This window comes from Gopherus flavomarginatus, chromosome 5 (genome assembly GCF_025201925.1).
Source record: "Gopherus flavomarginatus isolate rGopFla2 chromosome 5, rGopFla2.mat.asm, whole genome shotgun sequence".
NCBI lineage: Eukaryota > Metazoa > Chordata > Testudines > Testudinidae > Gopherus > Gopherus flavomarginatus.
Genome location: NC_066621.1, coordinates 62,782,469 through 62,803,765, shown reverse-complemented (window position 1 = coordinate 62,803,765; position 21,297 = coordinate 62,782,469). Strand labels below are relative to the sequence as shown.

The 21,297-nt window shown below is 40.3% G+C and overlaps 1 protein-coding gene across 1 annotated transcript in view; it reads right to left on the bottom strand.

Moving 5' to 3' along the window:
• The window catches only part of PARVA (parvin alpha), a 92,185-nt gene extending 78,504 nt beyond the window's left edge, over nt 1–13,681 (bottom strand). Inside the window, exon 1 of the mRNA XM_050955149.1 lies at nt 13,367–13,681. Within this exon, the coding sequence (XP_050811106.1) occupies nt 13,367–13,505 (139 nt within the window). The 5' untranslated portion in view covers nt 13,506–13,681. The remainder of the gene's footprint in view (nt 1–13,366) is intronic.
• Nucleotides 13,682–21,297: the final 7,616 nt, after the last annotated feature.

The following is a 21,297-nucleotide window of genomic DNA, read 5'->3' as shown; positions in this document are numbered from 1 at the left end:
CACAGCATCTCTGAGTGCATCATGGCCAGTTCCTGGTCAGAACAGTTCCAGCAGGACATGTTACACCCTGGGAGTTCTTTAAAAAGAGCTATTACAGCATCAGATTGTATCCATCTCTAATAAATCCCCACAGGACTGAAAAGGGTATAGCTACTCCCCCAGCCCATCCTGTCTCTGCTTACCACTCTGAACCTAATGTCTCAGGGTGGGAAATAGTGCCTGTCATAAACAGATGGTTAAGGGTTAATGTCTCTTTTACCTGTAAAGGGTTAAGAAGCTCAGTGAACCTGGCTGACACCTGACCAGAGGACCAATGGGGGGACAAGATACTTTCAAAACTTGGTGGAGGGAAGTCTTTGTTTGTGCTGTTTGTTTTGTTCGTTGTTCGCTCTTGGGGCTAAGAGGGACCAGACGTGCACCCCAGGTTTCTCCAATCTTTCTGAAAGTCTCTCATGTTCAAAATAGTAAGTACTAGCTAGAAAAGGCAGATTAGTCTTATGTTTGTTTTCTTAACTTGTGAATGTGTATTTTGCTGGAAGGATTTTACCTCTGTTTGCTGTAACTTGAATCTCAGGCTGGGAGGGGGAAGTCCCTCTAGTCTGTATGAGGTGGATACCCTGTAAACATTTTCCATCCTGATTTTACAGAGATAATTTTTACTTTTTTCTTTCTTTAATTAAAAGCTTTCTTTTTTAAGGACCTGATTGATTTTTTCCTTGTTTAAGACCCACGGGGATTGGGTCTGAACTTACCAGGGATTGGTGAGGGGAAAGGAGGAGGGAGAAGGTTAATTCCTCTCTGTTTTAAGATCCAAGGAGTTTGGATCAGTGTAGCCTCTCAGGGTAACCCAGGGAGGGGAAAGTCTGGGAGGGGGAAAGGAGGGGGGATCGTTTAATTCTCCTGGTTTTAAGACCCAAGGGGTTTAGGTCTTGGGTTCCCCAGGGAAGGTTTTGGGGGAACAGAAAGTGTGCCAAACACTATATTTTGGCTGGTGGCAGTGCTATCAGATCTAAGCTAGGAATTAAGCTTAGAAGTGTCCATGCAGGTCCCCACTTTTGGACGTTAAAGTTCAAACTGGGGGAAAAATACCTTGACAGCGCCTTTGAAGTGTCTGACATGCCCACTGCACCCTTACTAAACAAGGTCTTTATTTCCATGCGAGAGGGCATAAAGTTGCCTTAACAGATAGATCTGGGAGGGTTAATCCTACCCAGTGGAACTACTTGCAGAGTACACTACCATTCAATGCAAGCAGAAAATGGCAGTGTCAGGCCTATGTAAGCAGACATCAAATAAATCACTAGGGCTTAACTTGGCTTAAAAATGCCCAAAATGATTCACATAAATGTCATGGTATTAGAATCACGGGTGTTCCATTTTCCTTCTTAAAAACAATTATCTAAGAACACTGAAAATAGGGGATGTTTGATTGCCATTGAAATGGTATAAAACACCTACTGTGAACATTAATAAGAAGTCTAAAAAGGAGAAATCAAATACTAGAGTTAAACAATATCACTGCTCATGGCAAATGTGTTTTCTTGAATTTCACATTTACCATCAATGTTTCATCAGCATATACACTATTATTTTACAATGTCATTTCCTAAATATAGTTAACAGTACTACACAAGTAATAGGAGAGCAGAACATTTAGGACATTGAAGTGTCTTATTCAACCCAATTTTGGCCTTATAGCTCCTTGTCTAATTTTTATTTCTTTAATATTTTGAGCAAATTTAGCAGTTGTCTGAGCCTAGAATCAGGTGCAGGAATAATGCAAGCAGATGCTGTGTAATCTTCCCAACGCAGTTTGCCAAATACAACCGACTCTTGACCTACAGCATCCTTGTTTTTCTGCTCCTGTGATTCCCCTGGCCTGAGCACAGGTTGCTAACCATGTGCAACTGTGCCAATCTGTATGGTGAACTAGGGACTTGCTTAAAACCAGTGATCAGATGTGGCTTATGGTCCAACTCACATTTCAGTCAGTCAAGGTGAGTTAATTCTCTCTCTTACCTACCTCCTCCCTCTTCCCTTCTCAAAACAGACAGGGACACTAAATCAAGTAACACAATCCACTAATAAGAGTTAGTTGAGACATTAAATAGAAAAGGTTGTACTTTCTTCATTAAGGGCTAGTCTATTTCCCCCTTTACATATAGTGGGAAAGGAGTGAGGAACCTCTGCTATCTTATACAGATACATAAATTATAGCCCTTGCACTCAAAGGAGCACAGGGATGGCTCTGAGTTGGGAAATGGGACAGAGAGTAGTCAGAGAGTAGCTCAAAAAGCTTCCCCTCTCCCACTAAATTCAGGCCAGGAGCATCTGTAAGGTGGGAAGCTCTGGGAAGTATTTGCCTTCTGGTTTTCACACTGGAACAGGATGGTACAATACTGCTTCCAGTGCAGAGCTGCAGCTAAATCCATGATTTAGCCCTAAATAGTTCCAGTTACTGTGGGCATTTTTGGTTCCTGGGTCCACTAGGGGAAGAAACTAAGCTTAACAGTGCAGCCTTGACTCAATGGGCATGTCTATTCTGCAATTTAACACCCCCAGCTGGCCCATGTCAGCTGACTCAGGCTTGTGGGGCTCCAGAAGGGTCTCAGAACCCAGGGTCCAACATGCCAGAACAAATGAAATAATAAATAAAGTCAGTCTATCTAAACTTCAGGCAACTCTGCCATCCATTGGTGAGAAATGTAGGAGGCATGACACTAATTAAACTGCTTTGCCAGAGGCAGGGTCAGAAAAGGGAGTTACCTTGCATGGTATTACATTGTCTTCAAAGTCATCAAACAAACAAAGTAAAGAACCACACAAAAAATAAGCTGCCTTTCAGGGATACTGGCCTAGTGGGACTCTCAAAACTTTAGACGACAGATGCTCCCCAGGTTACATAAGACCTGACTTATGCAAATTCGCACTTACGGAGAAAGTTCCATAAGTCAGAAATAGGATTTTCGAGTTGCGGAAATTTTTGTGTAACGTAGGGGTATACATTTCCAACTTATGCAAAATTCGAGTTACGCAAGGCTTTCCTGAACGGAACAATTGCGTTAAGTCAGGGGGCATCTGTAGTAGTCTTGGGAGGCTGGCGAGTTTCTTGAGGATTTAGGGCCTCCCAATGTATTATCCATTCATTCTAGAGCCCGAGAGATCTTTTCCGCTGATAAGGCTGAAGATGAGAAAACCTCAAGGATTCCTCACCTTCAAGACAGATTCTTGAAACTATAAGAAAACTGTAGTGGTATTTTCTTTTGCTCTGAATCTAAATTTAAAGGTTATCCTGACTACAGGGGCTCATTGTATTGAGGAAAGACTGTAATGAAACCAAGATAATTTTCTATTTATTATGTTGAGGTGGTTTTATTCAGCTAGATTTACATTAATCCTTGAGGTCCAGATGTTTCTTTTGTCAAATAGTTCTGGGATAGCAGTACTGCTAAATCCAAAGGAATGAATGAAAACTCACACTGAAATAAAAACACACGTGTCTGAGCTGTTTTCTGGCTGTGCCTTTCCTTCCAATTATTGCTTTGACTTTTAATTTTGAAACATCAATGGTAATTTTAAACTGTTGGAGGCTGTTCCCCCCATTTGATTAATGATGATGTTAAACAACACTTTAGGCTAATCCTTTCTACCTTTCATCTGGATAATTCCTATGTATCTAGTTCCTTTCACCTGGGACTGAGGTGAAATGAGTTGGAGTGATCAGGAAGTGTGCCCTTTCTCATATCTGGCCACAGTTCATGACCTGACCTATTTTCACTGTTGATCACAGTGCCTTCCCTGTTCTGAGATGTTTGTATCTTCACACATAGGGCTCTGCATACAACACACAACACTGCTATTCCCATTGCACTATGACTGGCAGCATTTGTAAGATCAGATCTATAATTTGTGGACAGTTGATGTTTAAATAATTATTTATTTGCATTACTGTAGCACCTAGATCCCCAAACCATGGATCAGGCCCCCATTATGCTAGGTACTAGAAAACTCAGAACAAAAAGACAGTCCCAGTCCTTGAAGGTAGTATCTGGCACAAGTGTATGATGCTCCCAAGAATGCTGAATCCTTCTTAACTCAGGCTTTCACAATACTAATTTTACCACGGGTAATTTTAAACATACTTAGTAATAATAGGGCTCTGCTGAATTCATCACCTAACACAGAATGCTTTTAAAACTGTGTATTTACACTTCCTTCAATCTACTCTATGGAAATTTCTATTTTATTCTGTTTTGGCACCAATAAGAACAGAAGATGAAGAAATTATTACAGGGTAAAAAAGAAAAAAAAAGTGGGAAAAGGACATTTTTTTGCAGCAAGCAACTTGCCCAGTTAACCTGGGACTGACTCAGTTCCAAAAAGAATTTAATGACTCTTAGCCTGCATGCCAATTTTCACAGAAAACACAAGCACAAAGATTCAAGGAACTTTCTTCCACAAAAGAGACTTATTGAGAAGTCAAGAGAGATTAAACTGGGACCTATGCAAAAACAGTTCACTGCATGAAAAAGACTCTGAATCAAAAGGTAAATCAGACAAAAAAATACAAATGTGGTATTGGGAAACCACATTCTGTTTGAAAAGGCAGTTCACGTCTCCCACAAGCATCTTAATCCTGAGCTACCTCAATAGGCAGCTCCATGTATGTGTCAAATTTCTGATGCTGCCCTTACAAGAAGAATGTACTGTACCTGGGTTGGGTGATTCTCCCTCTGTAGGACATGCAGAGATACTTTGATGATGAGTGGCAATGGTTAAGGAAGTACGTGAATTGTTCTGCTTTGTGGTTTTCCAAATGTGTTGTTTTCAAATTGCATTGATACTATTTGCTCCTTAGGATCCAGAGACATCTGACCAGGGAGTGGTCCAAGCACAATCCTCAGAGGGACCCCCTGCACCCAGAATTAGACCCCTACCCACACCCATCACATTGGTGGCAGTGGTTCCCTTGGACTGGGGGGGAGGGACTATGGACTACAGCATGCAAATTGTGGGTGTAGGACAGATAGATGGTAAGATCTCAAAGGACAGGAGGAGGGTGTTTCTCAGCTAGTGATTCCATGTATAATTTGCTGGTTTTGTACTAACCTTTCCTCAACAGTTTCAAGTCTCTGGCATCCAGCAGATGCTGCTTCACTGCCTGCCATAGTAAGGACATACAGCAAGGTACAGATGTATGCTTATTTCACAGGGGTAGCATCTCTCACATATGAGCCATAGGGGACTGTCCCAATTGCTAACCTTTTTTTTTTTTTTTTAACTTTTGTTTCTTCACATACTGTCTCTTTTTTATAGGGTTAGATAACAACTAAAAACAACTTGAGGGAAAGAATCAGGATTCTAAAAGTTAAAAAATGTTACTGAGTTTTTGGTGGGTTTTTTTTTTAAATAGTAAGAAAATACTTTTAAAAGACTACAGTACTGTCAACACCAACTGATCGAAAATCATAAACCAGGTGCCAAAAAGCTAGGAGATTATTTTTAAACGTCATGATTTTTAAGTCAAATAATGAAGGGTTCTTTTTACTGGCCTTCTGGTTTCTGAACAGCTAGGGTGCACTTTCATGTCACTCTTTCGAGCTTTTGTCTGCAATCATCGGAGCTAGAAATATACTTTACAAAATAAAAGGTGAGAATCTTTTATAACAAGACTACAGGAGCTGAAGCTGCAAGAGAACACCAAATATTACTAGATTCACAATAAAATTCTGAAGAGTTGGCAATACTGAGACTAAAAGGTGCTGAAATGTCAGAAATATTCTAATTTAAATTTTACAAAGCCTCAGAGAGGGGAGTAAAAGATAGAAAGATATTTAAATACTTAGAAGATAATGTTGAAGAACTTTATATTGTAAATTCCCTGGGGGAGGGACTGTATTCACTGTGTACATGTGTTTACAGTGGTTAGCACAAATACAAATGCTAATGTGTTTTTTAAACTTTTTATTAAATAATTAAAAACAAACAGAAGTTCTATTTAACAGTGTCCTGTTTATTGCTGAGAGCAGTACTAGTGCAAACAGGGAGGGAAGTGAAGGCAGGGCAGAAAACATCCAAATACTACTTCAGCTGCTCTTGGAACTACCTGCAACTAGTGGGAAACAACTTGGCGGGAGCCAGAGCCAGCATTCCAAACTATCAGAGTTGTCACCAACGGTGGGCAGGAGCAATGTGAGACTGCACTGGGAGGGCAAGTGGCACCATTGCAGGTGCTGCCCTTGTATTTCCTGTCCACACTGGCACAGAATAATTACCTCTGCAATTTTGCTGTCTTGTGCTGAACAATTGCTTCAGTGCAAGCAGCACATACCTGGTACTCCCTGCCATTAAAGGTATAGTGGTGGCTGTCACTTATAAACAGCTGATAACATATTTTCTGAGACAAACTCACAGACTGGAGTCTTTATCTGGGTAGACTTTCTCTTCCTTATAAATACTGCAGATATGTTCAGAAAGGTCTATAGGAGCGAAGAGACAACAAATAAAAGTAATTTAACTCTTAGGGGTGAGGCAATCTGGATTCTCCTCTTTCACTATTCTTCTCATCATTGCTTTCCTCCTTATTTTCAGTTGTTCCTGCTGCTTAATCAGCTCACTGTATTTTCCATTTCTCAGTGCCTGCTCCAACCCATTTCATTTTTCAGAGGTGATACTAATTGGATTTCACCTGACACCCAGGACCACATCTGGCTGTACATAAGGAAGAAGAGAATGTGCATAAATGTAGTACACCAGGGAGAGGAAGATTATAATCACATACTACACTTCAAATGCTATGCATTAACTTCAATATCCTGAGGAAATATACCATGTCAGACCTCTGAAACACAAGCATACTGCAATTCTAATGTGATAATAAGGCCTAGAAACAAAATACTAATGTTTCATTCACAAACTTTACCTACTTTCCCATACAGAATAAGAAGGTCTTGATACGTACCTATTCCTCTTCCCAGTGTGTATCCCATTTCAAATCTAATATTAGCCAAGAGTAGAAGTAAAAACCCATTTAAAAACTTTCTTAGAATCCCTACTCACTCCCTTCAAATGAAGCACGAAGTAGAGATGAACAAACCTCAATCCCATATTTCTGTAGAATTTACAACAATGGGGACAGATTCTGCAACTCTTGCTCATGCTAAATAGTACTTAGTCATGCAAATAGGCCGACTAACTACACTAAAACCGCTTGCATGAGTACTAAATGTGTATTTAACTTGAAGAGGGATTGCAGAATTGGGTTAATAAAAAGTAGTATTCAGGTCTCAAAAAGAAACAGAAAATTATTTGTACTCTAAAGAATAAATTTCTTCCATGATAGGACATATACATCAAGAGCAGAGCATTCCTTTGTCCTTCAATTAGCCATATGACACAGAATTAAAGGTTGGGAATTTGGGGGAAATTAGAGTATATGTTTTAGATTTTCCTATTTCTTGCTAACATCATTAGCTTCCCTTCAAAGTCAGTGGAAATACAAGCTCCTCTGACCCCTAGCACTGAAGTGAAAACAAAATAAGAAATACGGAAAAATGAGGGAGATAATGTCACAAAAGTGGAAGCTGCAGGAAAATTCATTCTAACTCTTGCACCATCAGCATCAAATAAGCTAGATAGAAGAGAGGCCAAATTACTTAAAATTGATGCCATATCAACTGGAAGTCTGACTGAGCCCGTACATTGAACCGTAATTGCTCTCCATCCAATTCATGGGTCCAAACTGTCTGTTTTGCATCTGCTTCTGTACCAATTTAAGCAATTTTGAACTTTGCTCTGCCTTGCTGAATGTATCACAGATTTATTAGAGTGTCAGGGTCCAATTTTTAAGATTCTCCACTAAGGTAGGCTATTATGAGGTGTGAAATTTTTATGTCCATCAGCCCAGGCCAGGAACATTCAGGAAGAACAATCATATGTGACCTTACTGAACTCACCATGAAATACTCATAAGCTAATAATGGAATACACCAGAAAATAAAAAAGGAAGAGATCATTTTGTTCTCTTCTTCCACTATCTTAAAAATTTTCTAGAAAGTGGTCTTGAACACTATGAAGAGCTTACAAAAGTGTTTCTAATTGGTAAAAAGCATTACTGCAAGTAAAATGGGCTTTATAGGCCAGCTAAGGTATTTATCCCTCTGTTATACAATTGAACCTGCTCCAGTTTCATATATGGGATGAATTAAACTTTTAAATATTTATTTAAGGGTTTAATATTTCTTGCATTAAGTGAAAATTAGTTATTTCACCTGTAAGCACGTATTAAAAAATTATCCTTATGTTACAAGGACAAATTATAATACATTTTACACAGATTCAGACATTTGTTTTTTATGTCACTGGATACAACAATTAACAGAAAGTATAACCTTTTTATTACAATTTTTTTATCTTATCAGAGAAGCAGCCTTATTAGCCCCAACATTAAGAGTTTAGTTATCCGTCCTTAAACTACACCAACGGCCAATGACAAATGGCCAGTAAAATACAGTACAAGAGCCCATGCGAGAGAAAATGATGTTAATACCTTGTATAAAGCAAACTACATTTCTCATCTCCAAAATTTAGGTGTTGTAAAATTGTTTTAAAAATTATTTTAGTGACAATATATTTTACATATAAACATTTCCTTATTGAGGCACTAACACTTGTTCAGACCATAGCTGAAATCAGCTTTATTAGGTAGGAGCATCTCAGGTTACTCTCTTGATTTTGATCCTGGCATGGTACTTTATAGTTTGTCAAGTATTTCTTTATTTTGAATAATGTGTATTATTCCTTGTTCTGCCACTGAACTTGCAGTGCAGCTTTGGAGAAGTCACTTGTTTAAATCATTCAGTTTCCTCATCTGTAAAATAGGGATAATACCAACCTTTGCAAAGAGCTTTCAAGTCCTTGAAGGAAAGGTTCACTAAATGCAAAATATTCATGTAAAGGAATTTTATATTGGTATTCTAAACAAATTATTTTCCTGCATTTGGAATGATGTAGGTTTTACTATTTCTTTCACAAGCAGTTTCCTTAGTTTATGTTTTCATAACTCTTCACTGTACACAGACATTTTAAATGCCAACTGGACTTTGATTTGGCAGAGTATTTGGGCACTGTCTTTATTGTTGCAATTTGTAAAAGAGTTCAATATTGTCTTGACTGTGTCAAAGCACTTTTCGATGACAACTGGGAAGTCACATTTGGATATGTATGATGTATTATTTACAATTATCATCTAAAACACTTAATACAAAAAGTCTTTATATGTAACAGCCTATCATAATACCTACAATAGGTAAAATATCTTTTCTTTAATCATTCAGAACTACTGCTAATTTTTAATCTTCATTGTGAAGAGCCAGGAGAAATAATTTAAAATTTGCCCTAGATTAGTAACAATATGATGTATACAAAGATATAAACATATTATGTAACAAGAAAGATAAAGGTTGGGATTTTCAAAAGCACCTATGTGAGCAGAAGTCCCATTGACACTTAAAGAGAATAAACTCTTTAACTGCTATATCCCAGTGGTAGAAGCCTGGATAATAAAGTGGAAGAACTGTTAAATCATGAAAATAAACTGACACGGTTGATATTACAGAAATCTGGTGGGAGAATTGTTAAATCATGAAAATAAACTGACACGGTTGATATTACAGAAATCTGGTAGGAGAATTTGCATGACTGGAATGTTAAAATCACTGTTTAGAGAGAGTAAAAGGAGAAATGGGTGGCACTCCCCAGCAAAGACACCATTACTTGTTTTAGATGACTGACATCTTGGAATCACAGGATATTAAATGTTTATGGATCAATATTTTAAATGATAAGGTACAAAATGCGATATTGGTGAGTGTTTGACAGACCACCAAATCAGACTAGAGAACAGAACAAATGGCTTCTTAAGAATCTACTTCAAATGTGTAGAAAGAAAAAGCATGTAATCAAAGGGAACTTCAACTTAGGGGACATATGCTGGAGGTCCCATGCTGTCAGCAGTAAAAAAAACCCACTGGATTTTCTATAAATTATAGGGAATTTTTTAACACAAGTAGTATTGCACCCAACAAAGGGTATTTCAATATTACACCTCATTTTGACTGACAAAGATGACTTGATCAAGTAAATAAAAGTGATGGCTTAGGTGCAAGTGATTGTAACCTGATTACATTTGTTTTGTGCAAACAGAATACAGTCCCAGCCAGTAATATAAATACTTGAAGGTTTAAAGGGGTCCAATTACTAAAGCTAAAAATAATGAGCAGAATTGATTGAGATAAAAAAATCTAAACAGAAAAGCAGAATTGAAAATTAGCAATTGTTTAAGAACACTTACAAATCGATATATAACAAAATGGGAAAAAAAGTTGTGGTTAATGGCAAGTAATAAGTCAGAAAGTAATGAGGGCAACTGATAAGGGAAGCTAAATGTAACCGCTAAACATCTATGGCCACTAGGATTACTGAAAATAAGGAATTATAAATAAATAATCAGGAAAAAGGGGAGTCTTAACAGTACAGATGCAGATGGTAAAATTGTCCATAACGGTGAGGGAGAATTCAGTACATATTTCAAAGATGTATTTGGAACAAAGCTGGATATCGTATTCATGTCATATATTGAGGATGAAATATTTCCTATTCCAACATTAACTAACAGAAAGAAAGAGTGAGAATGACTCTATAGCCTGGTGACTGGGGCACTTACTTGGAAGGAGGAAGACCCAGAATCCAGTTCCCGTACTCCAATGACTATTTAATTATTTAGCAAAAGTGGAACAGCTTCAATAGGAGAAACAGAGAGATCTGCATCAGAATATCCCATAGGCCAGTGGTTACAGCACTCTCAAGAGAGGTGGGAGACCCCCGTTTAAATCCTCTCTCCTCATCAGGCAAAGGGTAAAACTGAATCTCAGTTTCCCACATCCCAGCTTTACAGATGAGCAAGGGTTTTGAGGATCTCAGTGGAATGTAAATTTGGGGCTTCGGCTCTCAAGTGGAGTAGTAGGTACTTGAGTCCTTTTGTGGATCTGGGCTAAAGTGACTCATCAGTAAAATCAGAAATAGAACCCCAAACTTCCAGTCCCCTGCTTTAAATCACTGTACCAAGCTCATACAAAATCTGACAGGGGAAAAGGTAGTCTCTTCTTTTAATATTCTAGACTTTTTTAAAAGTCTAATCATGAGTTACTTTGAGAGAAGGTCACAGACTACAAGAAAACTTTAAAGAGAGAAAAATATTTTACTTTGTTTTGAGATTGATATCATCAAACATGTTTAGAAAAATGTGCAATGTTGAATGAAATCATTTGTAAATCTGTAAACAGCAAAAAATATGATTCAGAATAAAAAATCCCCACTGTAATAAGAATCATTCATGTGTACAATATATACCACAAATATATGTAGGTCATTTAATCTCATGCATTCCTTTAAAGAATTTTTTCTTCAATAAATTAGAAAAATAAAGGAAATTTTGTTGACATAAAGCAACAGAAGCAAAGAAATTCTAAGTTAAGTATAACACTGCTATTTCCTCCTGTTAGGCTTTGATACTCCACCAACCTCTCAGATCAGCATGCAACTGTACATAAAGTAATCTGTGCTGCCAGAGCTTGCCATAACAGGACAAGTCAAGGAGGGTATGATCATACTTAGTGTTTTCAACTAGTGTTACAACCTACATTTCAAATATACTGGTCCAGATTCTGGTTTGTGGCTGATTTGCACAGAGCACAGTTCAGGGCACGGGTGCTCAAAACTGACCTTTGCACTATTCCTGCTGGGGCCCTGCAAGAAATTAGAGATGCCTAAAGTCTGCTCCAGGTTATGTCAGATTGCTACAAGGGAACAAAACCAAAAGCTGAGGTTTGGTGTGGCCCGGGGCAACCTGCCAATGCACCTTTTCCTCCAGCAAAACTAATTCTAAGCCACGGGAGGATCACCCTTATTTCAGAGCAGATATAAGAACTACAGTGAGAAGAGTTATATAAGCTGGATAGCTGCATAAACAGGACAGATGTGCACAGAAAAGTATCCTCCATGCACTAGTAAAGACAGCTGTAGGGCCATTTCACACTGGTGGCACAGCAGAATGTGGTCATATAGCTGATTCAGACCCATTATGTGTATGTCATTTTTATTTTGGCACTTCATCTCTTTTAGTGAAATGGCATAAATTCTCTAGGTGTTCATCCAACATCTTCCCTTGCCCCACCTAAATCTGGTCCTACATTCCTGGAAAACACCCCCAAGTCTTTAATTTGTGCATCTCCCAACCAGCCACTTATGATTTTTTTCATTAAAATATTAGTAGGGAAGCTCAGTGAGAAGTCCTTGCCATCCTTTTCATGATTTTTACTTCTGTTTTGTAGGAAACTGGTTATTCGGCCCAAATACATTATTCCCCCACACAGTCCCCTCTGGCTCTTTATTCTTTCGTAACTGTAATCGCTAGATTCTCCAATCAGCTCTGAAATGAAGATAAAAATGAAGCTTAAGGTACATTTTAAAAACTCTACAAATTCCACTCCCTGAACTCCGCAAGCAGCTCCAGCAATGTAAACACACAAATCGCCTTGTAGGCTTGCCTTGTCCAGCTGCCAACTGCACATTTTCCCAGGGAACATAAATTGAGATGCGCACACACACACACTCCCTGCTTTATACCCATTCTGGGAAGAAATTCCTCCCACCACAGCACCGCCGAGGAGCGTGCAAAGAGGCCCTGTCACCCCAGAGTCTGCATTAAAGACAACCCTTGTCTTACTAGCCAGAGCACGAGTTTAAGCGGCTTGCCAGCCTCGGCCAACCGAGACCGCCCCGGCCCCAGCGGCTCAGGGCGTGCAGATCAAGCCAGAGGCTACGCATAGTTAAGGAGCCGATAATACGCTCCGAGGTGCAGAAGGCGGCAGCAGGGAGGGGGCACTGGCGTGGGGGGAGGGCACTGGGAGCGCGCTCAGGTCGGGGGGGAGGCTGAGCCCCGGAGGAGCCGCTCCCCCGCCCCCGCTTGGGGCTCCAGCATTTTTCTGTTGCGTGACGCGTTCCACAGGAAAAAACAGGGCGAGCCGCAGCCCGGGCGCACCCAGCCCCTCAGCCCCCTGGCCCGGCCGCAGCCTCCCTGGAGGCCCCGCTGCGGGGCAGAGCGCGCCGAGGGCCACGGTCCCGTCCGCCCCGCTCCTGCTCCAAGGGAGCGCAGGGCAAAGCGCGCGGGGAGCTGGCGGGGGCGGGGGGTGCAACTCCCTCCTGCTTCTCCTCCACAGCCCAGCCCAGCCCAGCCAGCCCCTCTCCCCTCCCCAGGGCCGCCAAGCCCCGGGCGCTGCCAGGAGCCGGGCCCACCTGGCCCTTTTACCTTCTTTGGCTTTTTTCCTCCGGGCCAGGGTCCCGCCAAGTTTGCCCAAGAAGGAGTCATCTTTCTTCCGCGACGGGGGCGACTTGGGGGTGGTGGGGGACTTGGGGGCCGAGGGGGATTTCGGGGGAGACGTTGCCATGCCGCGCCCGAGTGCAGGGCTGAGGGGAGGCAGGTTTGAAACCCAGCTGCAGCGGGCGGCTGCTCCCTGCTCCAAACGGAAGCGGAATTATTTCAAGCATTTCAAGCAGCTCCTGCTCTCTCCTTCCCTCCCGCCCTGCGCCACGGAAGGCCGCTCCGTGCGCTCCCCGCTCGCTCAGCCCCTGCTGCACGCCAGGAACTTCAGCCTCTACCCGCCGTGTCCTGCCACTTGGCAAGCCAGCTCCTGGGGGCAGCGGGCCGGGCCGTTGGCTCGTTTACTGGAGTGAGTGGAGATGCCTGGCTCTGCACTATTAGCTTTCAGAAAAGGGGAAGATCTGCCACCCGCTCTCTTCCAGGCAGGTGCATCTTACCAGAGATGTACCGGCCAGAGATTAAGTGCATGGACGGGGGACTTACCAAGGAATCAGATTCTGATCTTTCAAAGCAAGATCAGGCCAGGTTTCTCTCATTTAAACACTTCGTCCGGACCAGTACGCACAGGGCCCAAGGCTGGTGCGCACAAAATGTTAGCTAAAAGCCACCTTGACATGCTTTTCTCTCCCACTCAAAGGTGCACCAAGTGCTCCTCAGCCACAACTCAGGCTTCTCTTCCTTCCTATTTAGAGGCTTATAGTGTGCTCATCACATTGGGATTTGGGCCACAAACAGGCCCTTATCTTTCAAACATATACAGATGCTTAACTTTACACATGACATGAGATTAGTCCCATTTAAACCAAAAGAACTACTCAGCTGCTTGAAGTGTTTGCAGGGTCATGGCCTAAATGACTAAATGCTACTGTCAGTATTCCTAAATTCTGAGAGTGGGTGGAAAGGATTACAGTTTAAGGTGAATGTTTCCACCATCACTGACCAATTCTCACCAGGAAAGACAACACTGCTAATAAGAAAACACAAGCAAGCTTTCCGCAAGTTTATACTCAAATTTCCAAATGAGCTTTCATCTCATAAACCAGGAGTTGGCAACCTTTCAGAAGTGGTGAGCCGAGTCTTCATTTATTCACTCTAATTTAAGGTTTCGCATGCCAGTAATACCTTTTAGCGTTTTTAGAAGGTCTCTTTCTATAAGTCTATATTATATAACCAAACTATGTTGCATGTAAAGTAAATAAGGTTTTTAAAATGTTTAAGAAGCTTCATTTAAAATTGAATTAAAATGCAGAGCCTCCCCCCCTAGACCGGTGGTCAGGACCAGGGCAGTGTAAGTGCCACTGAAAATCAGCTTGCCATAGGTTGCCTACCCCTGTCGTAAACTATATTTCTCCACCCACTCCCCTCTGTTGCATCCATCACCGTAGTATGTGAGTACAATATACTTCACTGATAAGAAAAACATAAAACTGCAATATATATAGTAAGAAAAAAACCGAAGAAAAATAAGTAATGTGACAAATATATGCATACGAAAAAGAAACACCGCTTTCTAGTATCTTTCTCATTAAGGGAAGCACTGGGTCCCTGTTTTCTTAATTGATTTGTAAACAAGTAGCCTGGAAGAAAAGTATAATAAAAACCACACAGTTTACCATGATTGGCAGTCTGTTCAGGAGAGGCCCAGGAGCGGGACAGCATTAGTGTCATCTGGATGTGCTACTTTCACTTACCACTTAATCACTTGATTAACAATTTAGGCAAAAAGCCACACACACTTCATGCAAATATCTGGCTATCCATTAGGCATAATAAGTGAAATGAAATTACCATGAGGATATTTCTAAATCAGTTAATAATTGTGTTTACAAGTCAGTAACGGTGAGTATCCGATGAGATACAGACATAAATGAGTATTTACTGTATACTGTTTGCACATGCCCTAGAGAACAACATTATACAGCCATACAGTGCCATTGTTCTAAAAGTGGCATTGGCTTGAGGGTTGACAGGATATCACATTTCCTTATGTTAGCTCACTATCTGACTCATAGCATTTATTGTATTTTTGAACAGTTATCTGCATATTCTACAGGGTTTCACATGCTACTAAAATCAACTCGATTTTTCAGACGCTTTGTTTACTCACACTGTGTGGATCAGGTCAGCAGGTGCTTTAAATATATATATATTTTTAAGGATGTAGTTAAGAGACTTTTCTAAAAGGAGAGAGAAATAAATATAGCCTCAGGACCTTCATATGAGCACACGAAGGAGGCCTGGATATTTACACATAATTACACAGCTAGATTCCCATTTATACCTAATTTATGCATGTAAATACGTGCTTATGGATGTAAATCTTATGGGCACAGAAGATTAAAAATATTTTTTTCAAGTGCAGGTCTGCCTGCCTTTCTGCCACCAGATTCCATCTTAAAGACAGAAAGGACAAATCAGATATTTTGCTGGCTACAATGTATACTGGGGTACATAGCCTTATAGCATGCAAAATCTGAACTAACCATTCAATTGCCAGGTTACTTGTTCAACTGAAAAGCCCCCGTACCTTTTTTCTACCTGGTCTCTCTTTATTTTAAAAATATGGACATTTAATTCAGAATAATATATTATGCAACATCTTTTTTGGGAGAGATTCTGGTGCCAGGAGGTGGTGGGGAAAAAAATGAATGTGCCTTTAAAATCAGTTTAATCTAATTTAAGACCACAAATATTAAATTGCCTTAACAATTGTTATTTCCTGGGGACACTATAGTGGCAGAGTTATGGTTGTTGGGGTGCCTTAACTGTGCATTTACCTTAACATATTTGGAATTCTTTTAAGTATAACTTTAACTCTGAATTTCCTGGTTTGAAATTCTTACCATTGGAATAATTACATCATCACTGTAACGTTCTTTACCCTTAATTTACCTGCTCCATATTAACTTAGTATTTCTGTCTGGGAACATATATAGAACATTGAATTAAAACTACATTCAATAATACAAAGACTACCTACATACGTATAAGGAGGAAGTTATGGGTGATGTAGAAAATAACTTTAAATTTCTCTGTTTTTATTTGTGTAAACTCTTAACCTTATATAAAGTTGCAGTAATATAGGTCTAGTGGGTTTGTCGGGGGAGAGGTTGTTTTGGTTTTTTACATTCCATATCCCTAGGGCTCACACACAAAAACCATCATATCTACACAGTCATATGCTCCTTCTTGTACAACCCTTCGTATCTGGCTTTTTTTGAGGTTACCACAGGGTCATATCGCTCAGAGTGATCAAGTTAGAATTATGTACAACTGCAGCGAAGGAAGGATTTTATCCAAACTAATTTTCTCAGTAAGCTGAGAGGAATAGAATAATATACTCATAGTCTAGGCCAGAGGTTCTCAAACTGTGGTCCGCGAACCACCAGTGGTCCATGAGCTCCATTCAGGTGGTCCATGGATAGTTCCCTCTAAGGTGTGCACCTGGGCGGCCACACAGAAGAGAATGAAGGGCCACCCACCTAATTAGTGGAACGGCACAGACATGGCTCCACTAATTAGGTGCCTGGACCCTGGAGAAGATGACATGTAAGGTGAGGTGGTGGCCTTGGGGGGAATGGGGAGGTAGGTGGGAAGGGGCAGTGGGGTGAGAAGGAGTAGGTGGAATTTGGGACATGCAGGGCTGAGGTGACCAGAGAAAGAGGTGACTTTCCCCAGCTCCAAGGCTGTGGCTGCCAGGGAGAGATGGCCCTCCTTCCCAGCCCCAGCTCTGTGGTGAGGGAGAGACCCCTACTCCTTCCCAGCCCTGGTTTAGGGGCTGCCACGGCAGGGGGGAGAGGGCACATCCACCGCATTAGAAAGATAAGACTACTGATATTAACATGTTGTGCTTTTATTTGTAGAACAAAAAAAGTTAATTATTAAGTTTTTTTTATATATAGCGTTTTTAACTAAAGCGCTTTATAACAGTTACTAATGATACAAACAACATTTGGAAAGATCATTAAGTGGTCCACTGAGACTCTCAGCAATTTTCAAGTGGCCCACGGAAAAAAAAGTTTGAGAACCACTGATCTAGGCAAATAGGAAGGAGAGCTAGATTAGTGGAAAGAATACCACAGCTTATATTTATATGTGGCCTCAGATAACTGATTCACTGGAGAAAGATCAGCTTTGATGGCATATCTGGTTGGGCTGACTAAGGCAAAGTCAGACAGCAAATTAGATTGGATCAGAGCTCAACATGTTTCTTCTAACTACACTGTTTTTCTAACCTTTGGACCACATGATCCTCAGATACTGAGTGGAATTTCAAGAGCACTCGGTCTTGGCATACTGGTGCTCTCATTGTAGTCAGTTGTGACATTCTCATTGGCTTCAGTAAGAGCAGAATTAGGCCAGTTCTTGAAAATCCCACCCTAAATATTTTTCTGAATGTTTTCAATCAACCATCTGCTGAAGCCTTGACCTGCCAACTCTATGCAGCTAATTGCTAAGCATTCATATCATTATTTCTGTAAGCTTGTTAATAGCTAATAGCAAATTATGAGAGGATACTTAGGTGACAGTGCATATCTACCTAAGTTTTACTTGTTTCTCTCTCTGCTAATCAAAAAATGGAGACCAATACCCATAAAATAGCTTGACAACATTAAAGAAAAGTTTTTGGCAACCCTCTCTTCTTTTCCCCCACTCCTCTAAGGAGCCCCTTACACCTCAACAACAAAAAATAGAACTAACAAGATTCATGCTTAGCTTCACCATTGAATCACATCCTCATTCATTTGTTTGTACATTTTCTGAATAGCTTGTAAGCTCTTTGGGACAAGGATCTTGTCTTTATGCCTTCCTAATGTACCCAGCAGTGTGGGCACTATAGAAATAAAAATAGAAATAAAAACAACCATTATAATATAAATTTCAAGAAAACAGTTGATATCCAAGTAGCTCATTCATAAATATGTTGCGTGCTCATCTTACATGTTAGAACCTCTAAAGAACTAGCCCAAACACTTAATAAATAAATAACTGTAGGTGAAAAAGGAGGCCGACTGTAGACAATGTCATAAATAAGTTCACACAGCTTTTAATGATATATGTCACTACTTACAGTCAACTATAAACTATAGACCAGAGTTACATGAGTCTAGAATCAGACCCCTGCCATATTTATTTAAATTTGAACTCACTGGGACAGCCTCACTTAAATACCACTGAAAGATTTTTGGGAATAGTCTTTTGTATTTACAAATGCAAATGCTTCATCTGTGTCCCAAGCCTTGTATGCCACATTTCTATGAATATTCCAGCAAGTGAATATTCCTGGCAAGATTGCTCACCAAGGGTCTGCTGCAAAGCTTATTGAAATCCATGGAAGGACTCCCCACAGTGGACTTTAGATTCAGGCTCAAAAGGGCAACATTTTCAATGTATATTTGTGCAACGCGAGTTCCTAATTTGTAGCTGAGATATTCACACTAGAAACTGACTGTAAGAGGCACCCTCATTCTGTCAGTGAATGGAAACATACCACATGACCTGTGTCTCCAGTCAAAAATGTTTGACCTTCAAGTTTTGAATACCTGCCACAAACTGCTCACAAACCAGTTATGGACTTAGATTTATTTGCAAGAATTATTGGGTGAATAACTAATACATTTGAGGAGACCACGCAATCTGTTCATGCACAATATGCAAACTAAAGTTGAGGTGAATTCCATTGAATAATTTATTCATTACAAGTTATTTGCTAAATTCTAGCCATATGGGATTTGCTTGTCATGAAGGCCATAGGGATAGCTGTCACTTTATAACAATGTAAATATACTACCATACAAACAACTTCAGGGCACAGTCTAAAATGCAGTGGTCACAGCTCTAGATCTTTTTAACGATGGGAAGGCTTACTAGGGTATAAAATGGAGCCCATTTTTAATAGAAAAAGCAGCTTAATTCAGCTTTTTGGAAGTGGCTTTTGCCAAAACCTGCCTCCCATCATCAGTTTGGGGTCCAGCACAGGATGCATTTGGATATAAGTGAACAAAAATGCTGGTGCCTCATTATACAATGTGGCAAACTACTGTTGTCACTTTTGCTCAGAGGGACCCAGCCAGCTACCTCAAAGCAATCACAATGATATGCCCTGTGTTCATAAAAAAAAGAAGTGCAAACCTGAAGACCTATCCAGACTGTATATTGTAAATATATATCATTTCCAGCTCTGCAGTATCAGTAGATAAGCCAACCTATACAAGCTTGCTACACACATTGTAACAAGCTTGAATGGCTGCCATATTTCCTGCTTCCTCTTTGCTTCCAAGCTGGAGAAGCACAAGATCTTGGGGGGTGGGCGGAATAGGAAGGAAGAGGAGATAACCACCTCTAAGGGTTCAAGGAGCTGAGCAACATTTAGCCATGTGGAGCCAAATCCTGCCTTCATTTACTTCAATGCAACCCCACTGATTTCAGTTTGCTTGGCAGCCATTTACTGAAGTTAGTTCATTTGCCTGGGTATAAATGAGAACTGAATTTGACCCACAACTTCCAGTAGAGCTAAAGGATGGATAAATTCTATGGAAATCTGAGAATGTAGGAGTCACAATATCAGGAACACCACTACTCTGAGTATCTGTCTCTGAGGCAGATCAGAGAGAAGGAAAATGACATCACAGCAGAAGGAAAGTGAGAGCTCAAAGCTGCCAAAAACTCCCCTAACCTTTTAGAGGCAGCTTCTGTCCATCTGTCATCTGAGGAGAGGGGACCATCACCATCCATCAGTTCAGAACTGATGAAGTGAAGGTGGAGTCGAGGAAAGAAAATGTGCTGCCTAAGCCAGCTCTCCCCACCTTGCTCACATTCAGTAGTTCAAATTCCATGTGTTAGTACCATTAATCTCAGTACAACTACTTGCAGAGTAAGATACAATCTAATGTACAGGTGGCAAAGTTAGATCATTAGTAACTACAGATTTTGGTCACTGCATTTTTGAAGAGAGCACAGATATCCCATATTCCTTATCAAGAGAGAGAATCCTTTTCTATCAAGCTTAAAGGGAGATATTATAGTTTGTGTGTCATGTTTACAGAATTTGGGGTTGAATTCCTCAGACATGTGTGTCACCGACTGCACTAGGATGAAGAATTTAATGCCATATAGCTCAGGCGTGCTTTCTTAATAATAAAACATGTAAGTGCAAGCTAAAGGGAATTTAAATTGCAGTGGGTTTTTTAAAAATGTACCTGTAATTACCAATATGTGGAGTGAGATACTAATATACTTTCCTCTCCTCATAAAAGATTTTTCTAAAAAAAAAAACTTATTTCATCCAGAACATGGGGAGAGTGAGAGATTATTACAGAAATGACACAGGTGCGTTAAAGAGGGAAACCATTTTAATTATTCAGATACAAAACTGTTCACATGTAGTAAAGTTAGACATAGGCATATGGTTCACCACATCACATTTTACACAGCAATAACAGTGTCAAAGATTTAAAGTCAATAAATCCCTTATAAGCTAGTGAGCCAATTTACAGGAAAGGCAGACTGATGGGAAAGAACATTCATAATTAAACATGAACCTTTGTGTTTAAATGTATTTCTGGAGTTTGAGATAAACAGATCATGTTGGCCTATGATCAGTGCATGTGGATTCTCCTTCCTCCCAACCCCTATACTTCTGTGAAACTGTTTATAGGCTTCACTCTTTACTTTTTTCTAAAACATCTCCAGCAACTATTTTAGAGCTGCTCTTGTGAGGTATTCAGGTTCAGCGGGGGAATAGCACCAGGCAGGAGCATTCCCTCTGCCATTTGAGGGATTGCAATTAATCACAGGAGACCAGCTATTTAGAGGGGATTTGTGCACCATGCATATTACAACTAAGTCAGCACACCTGA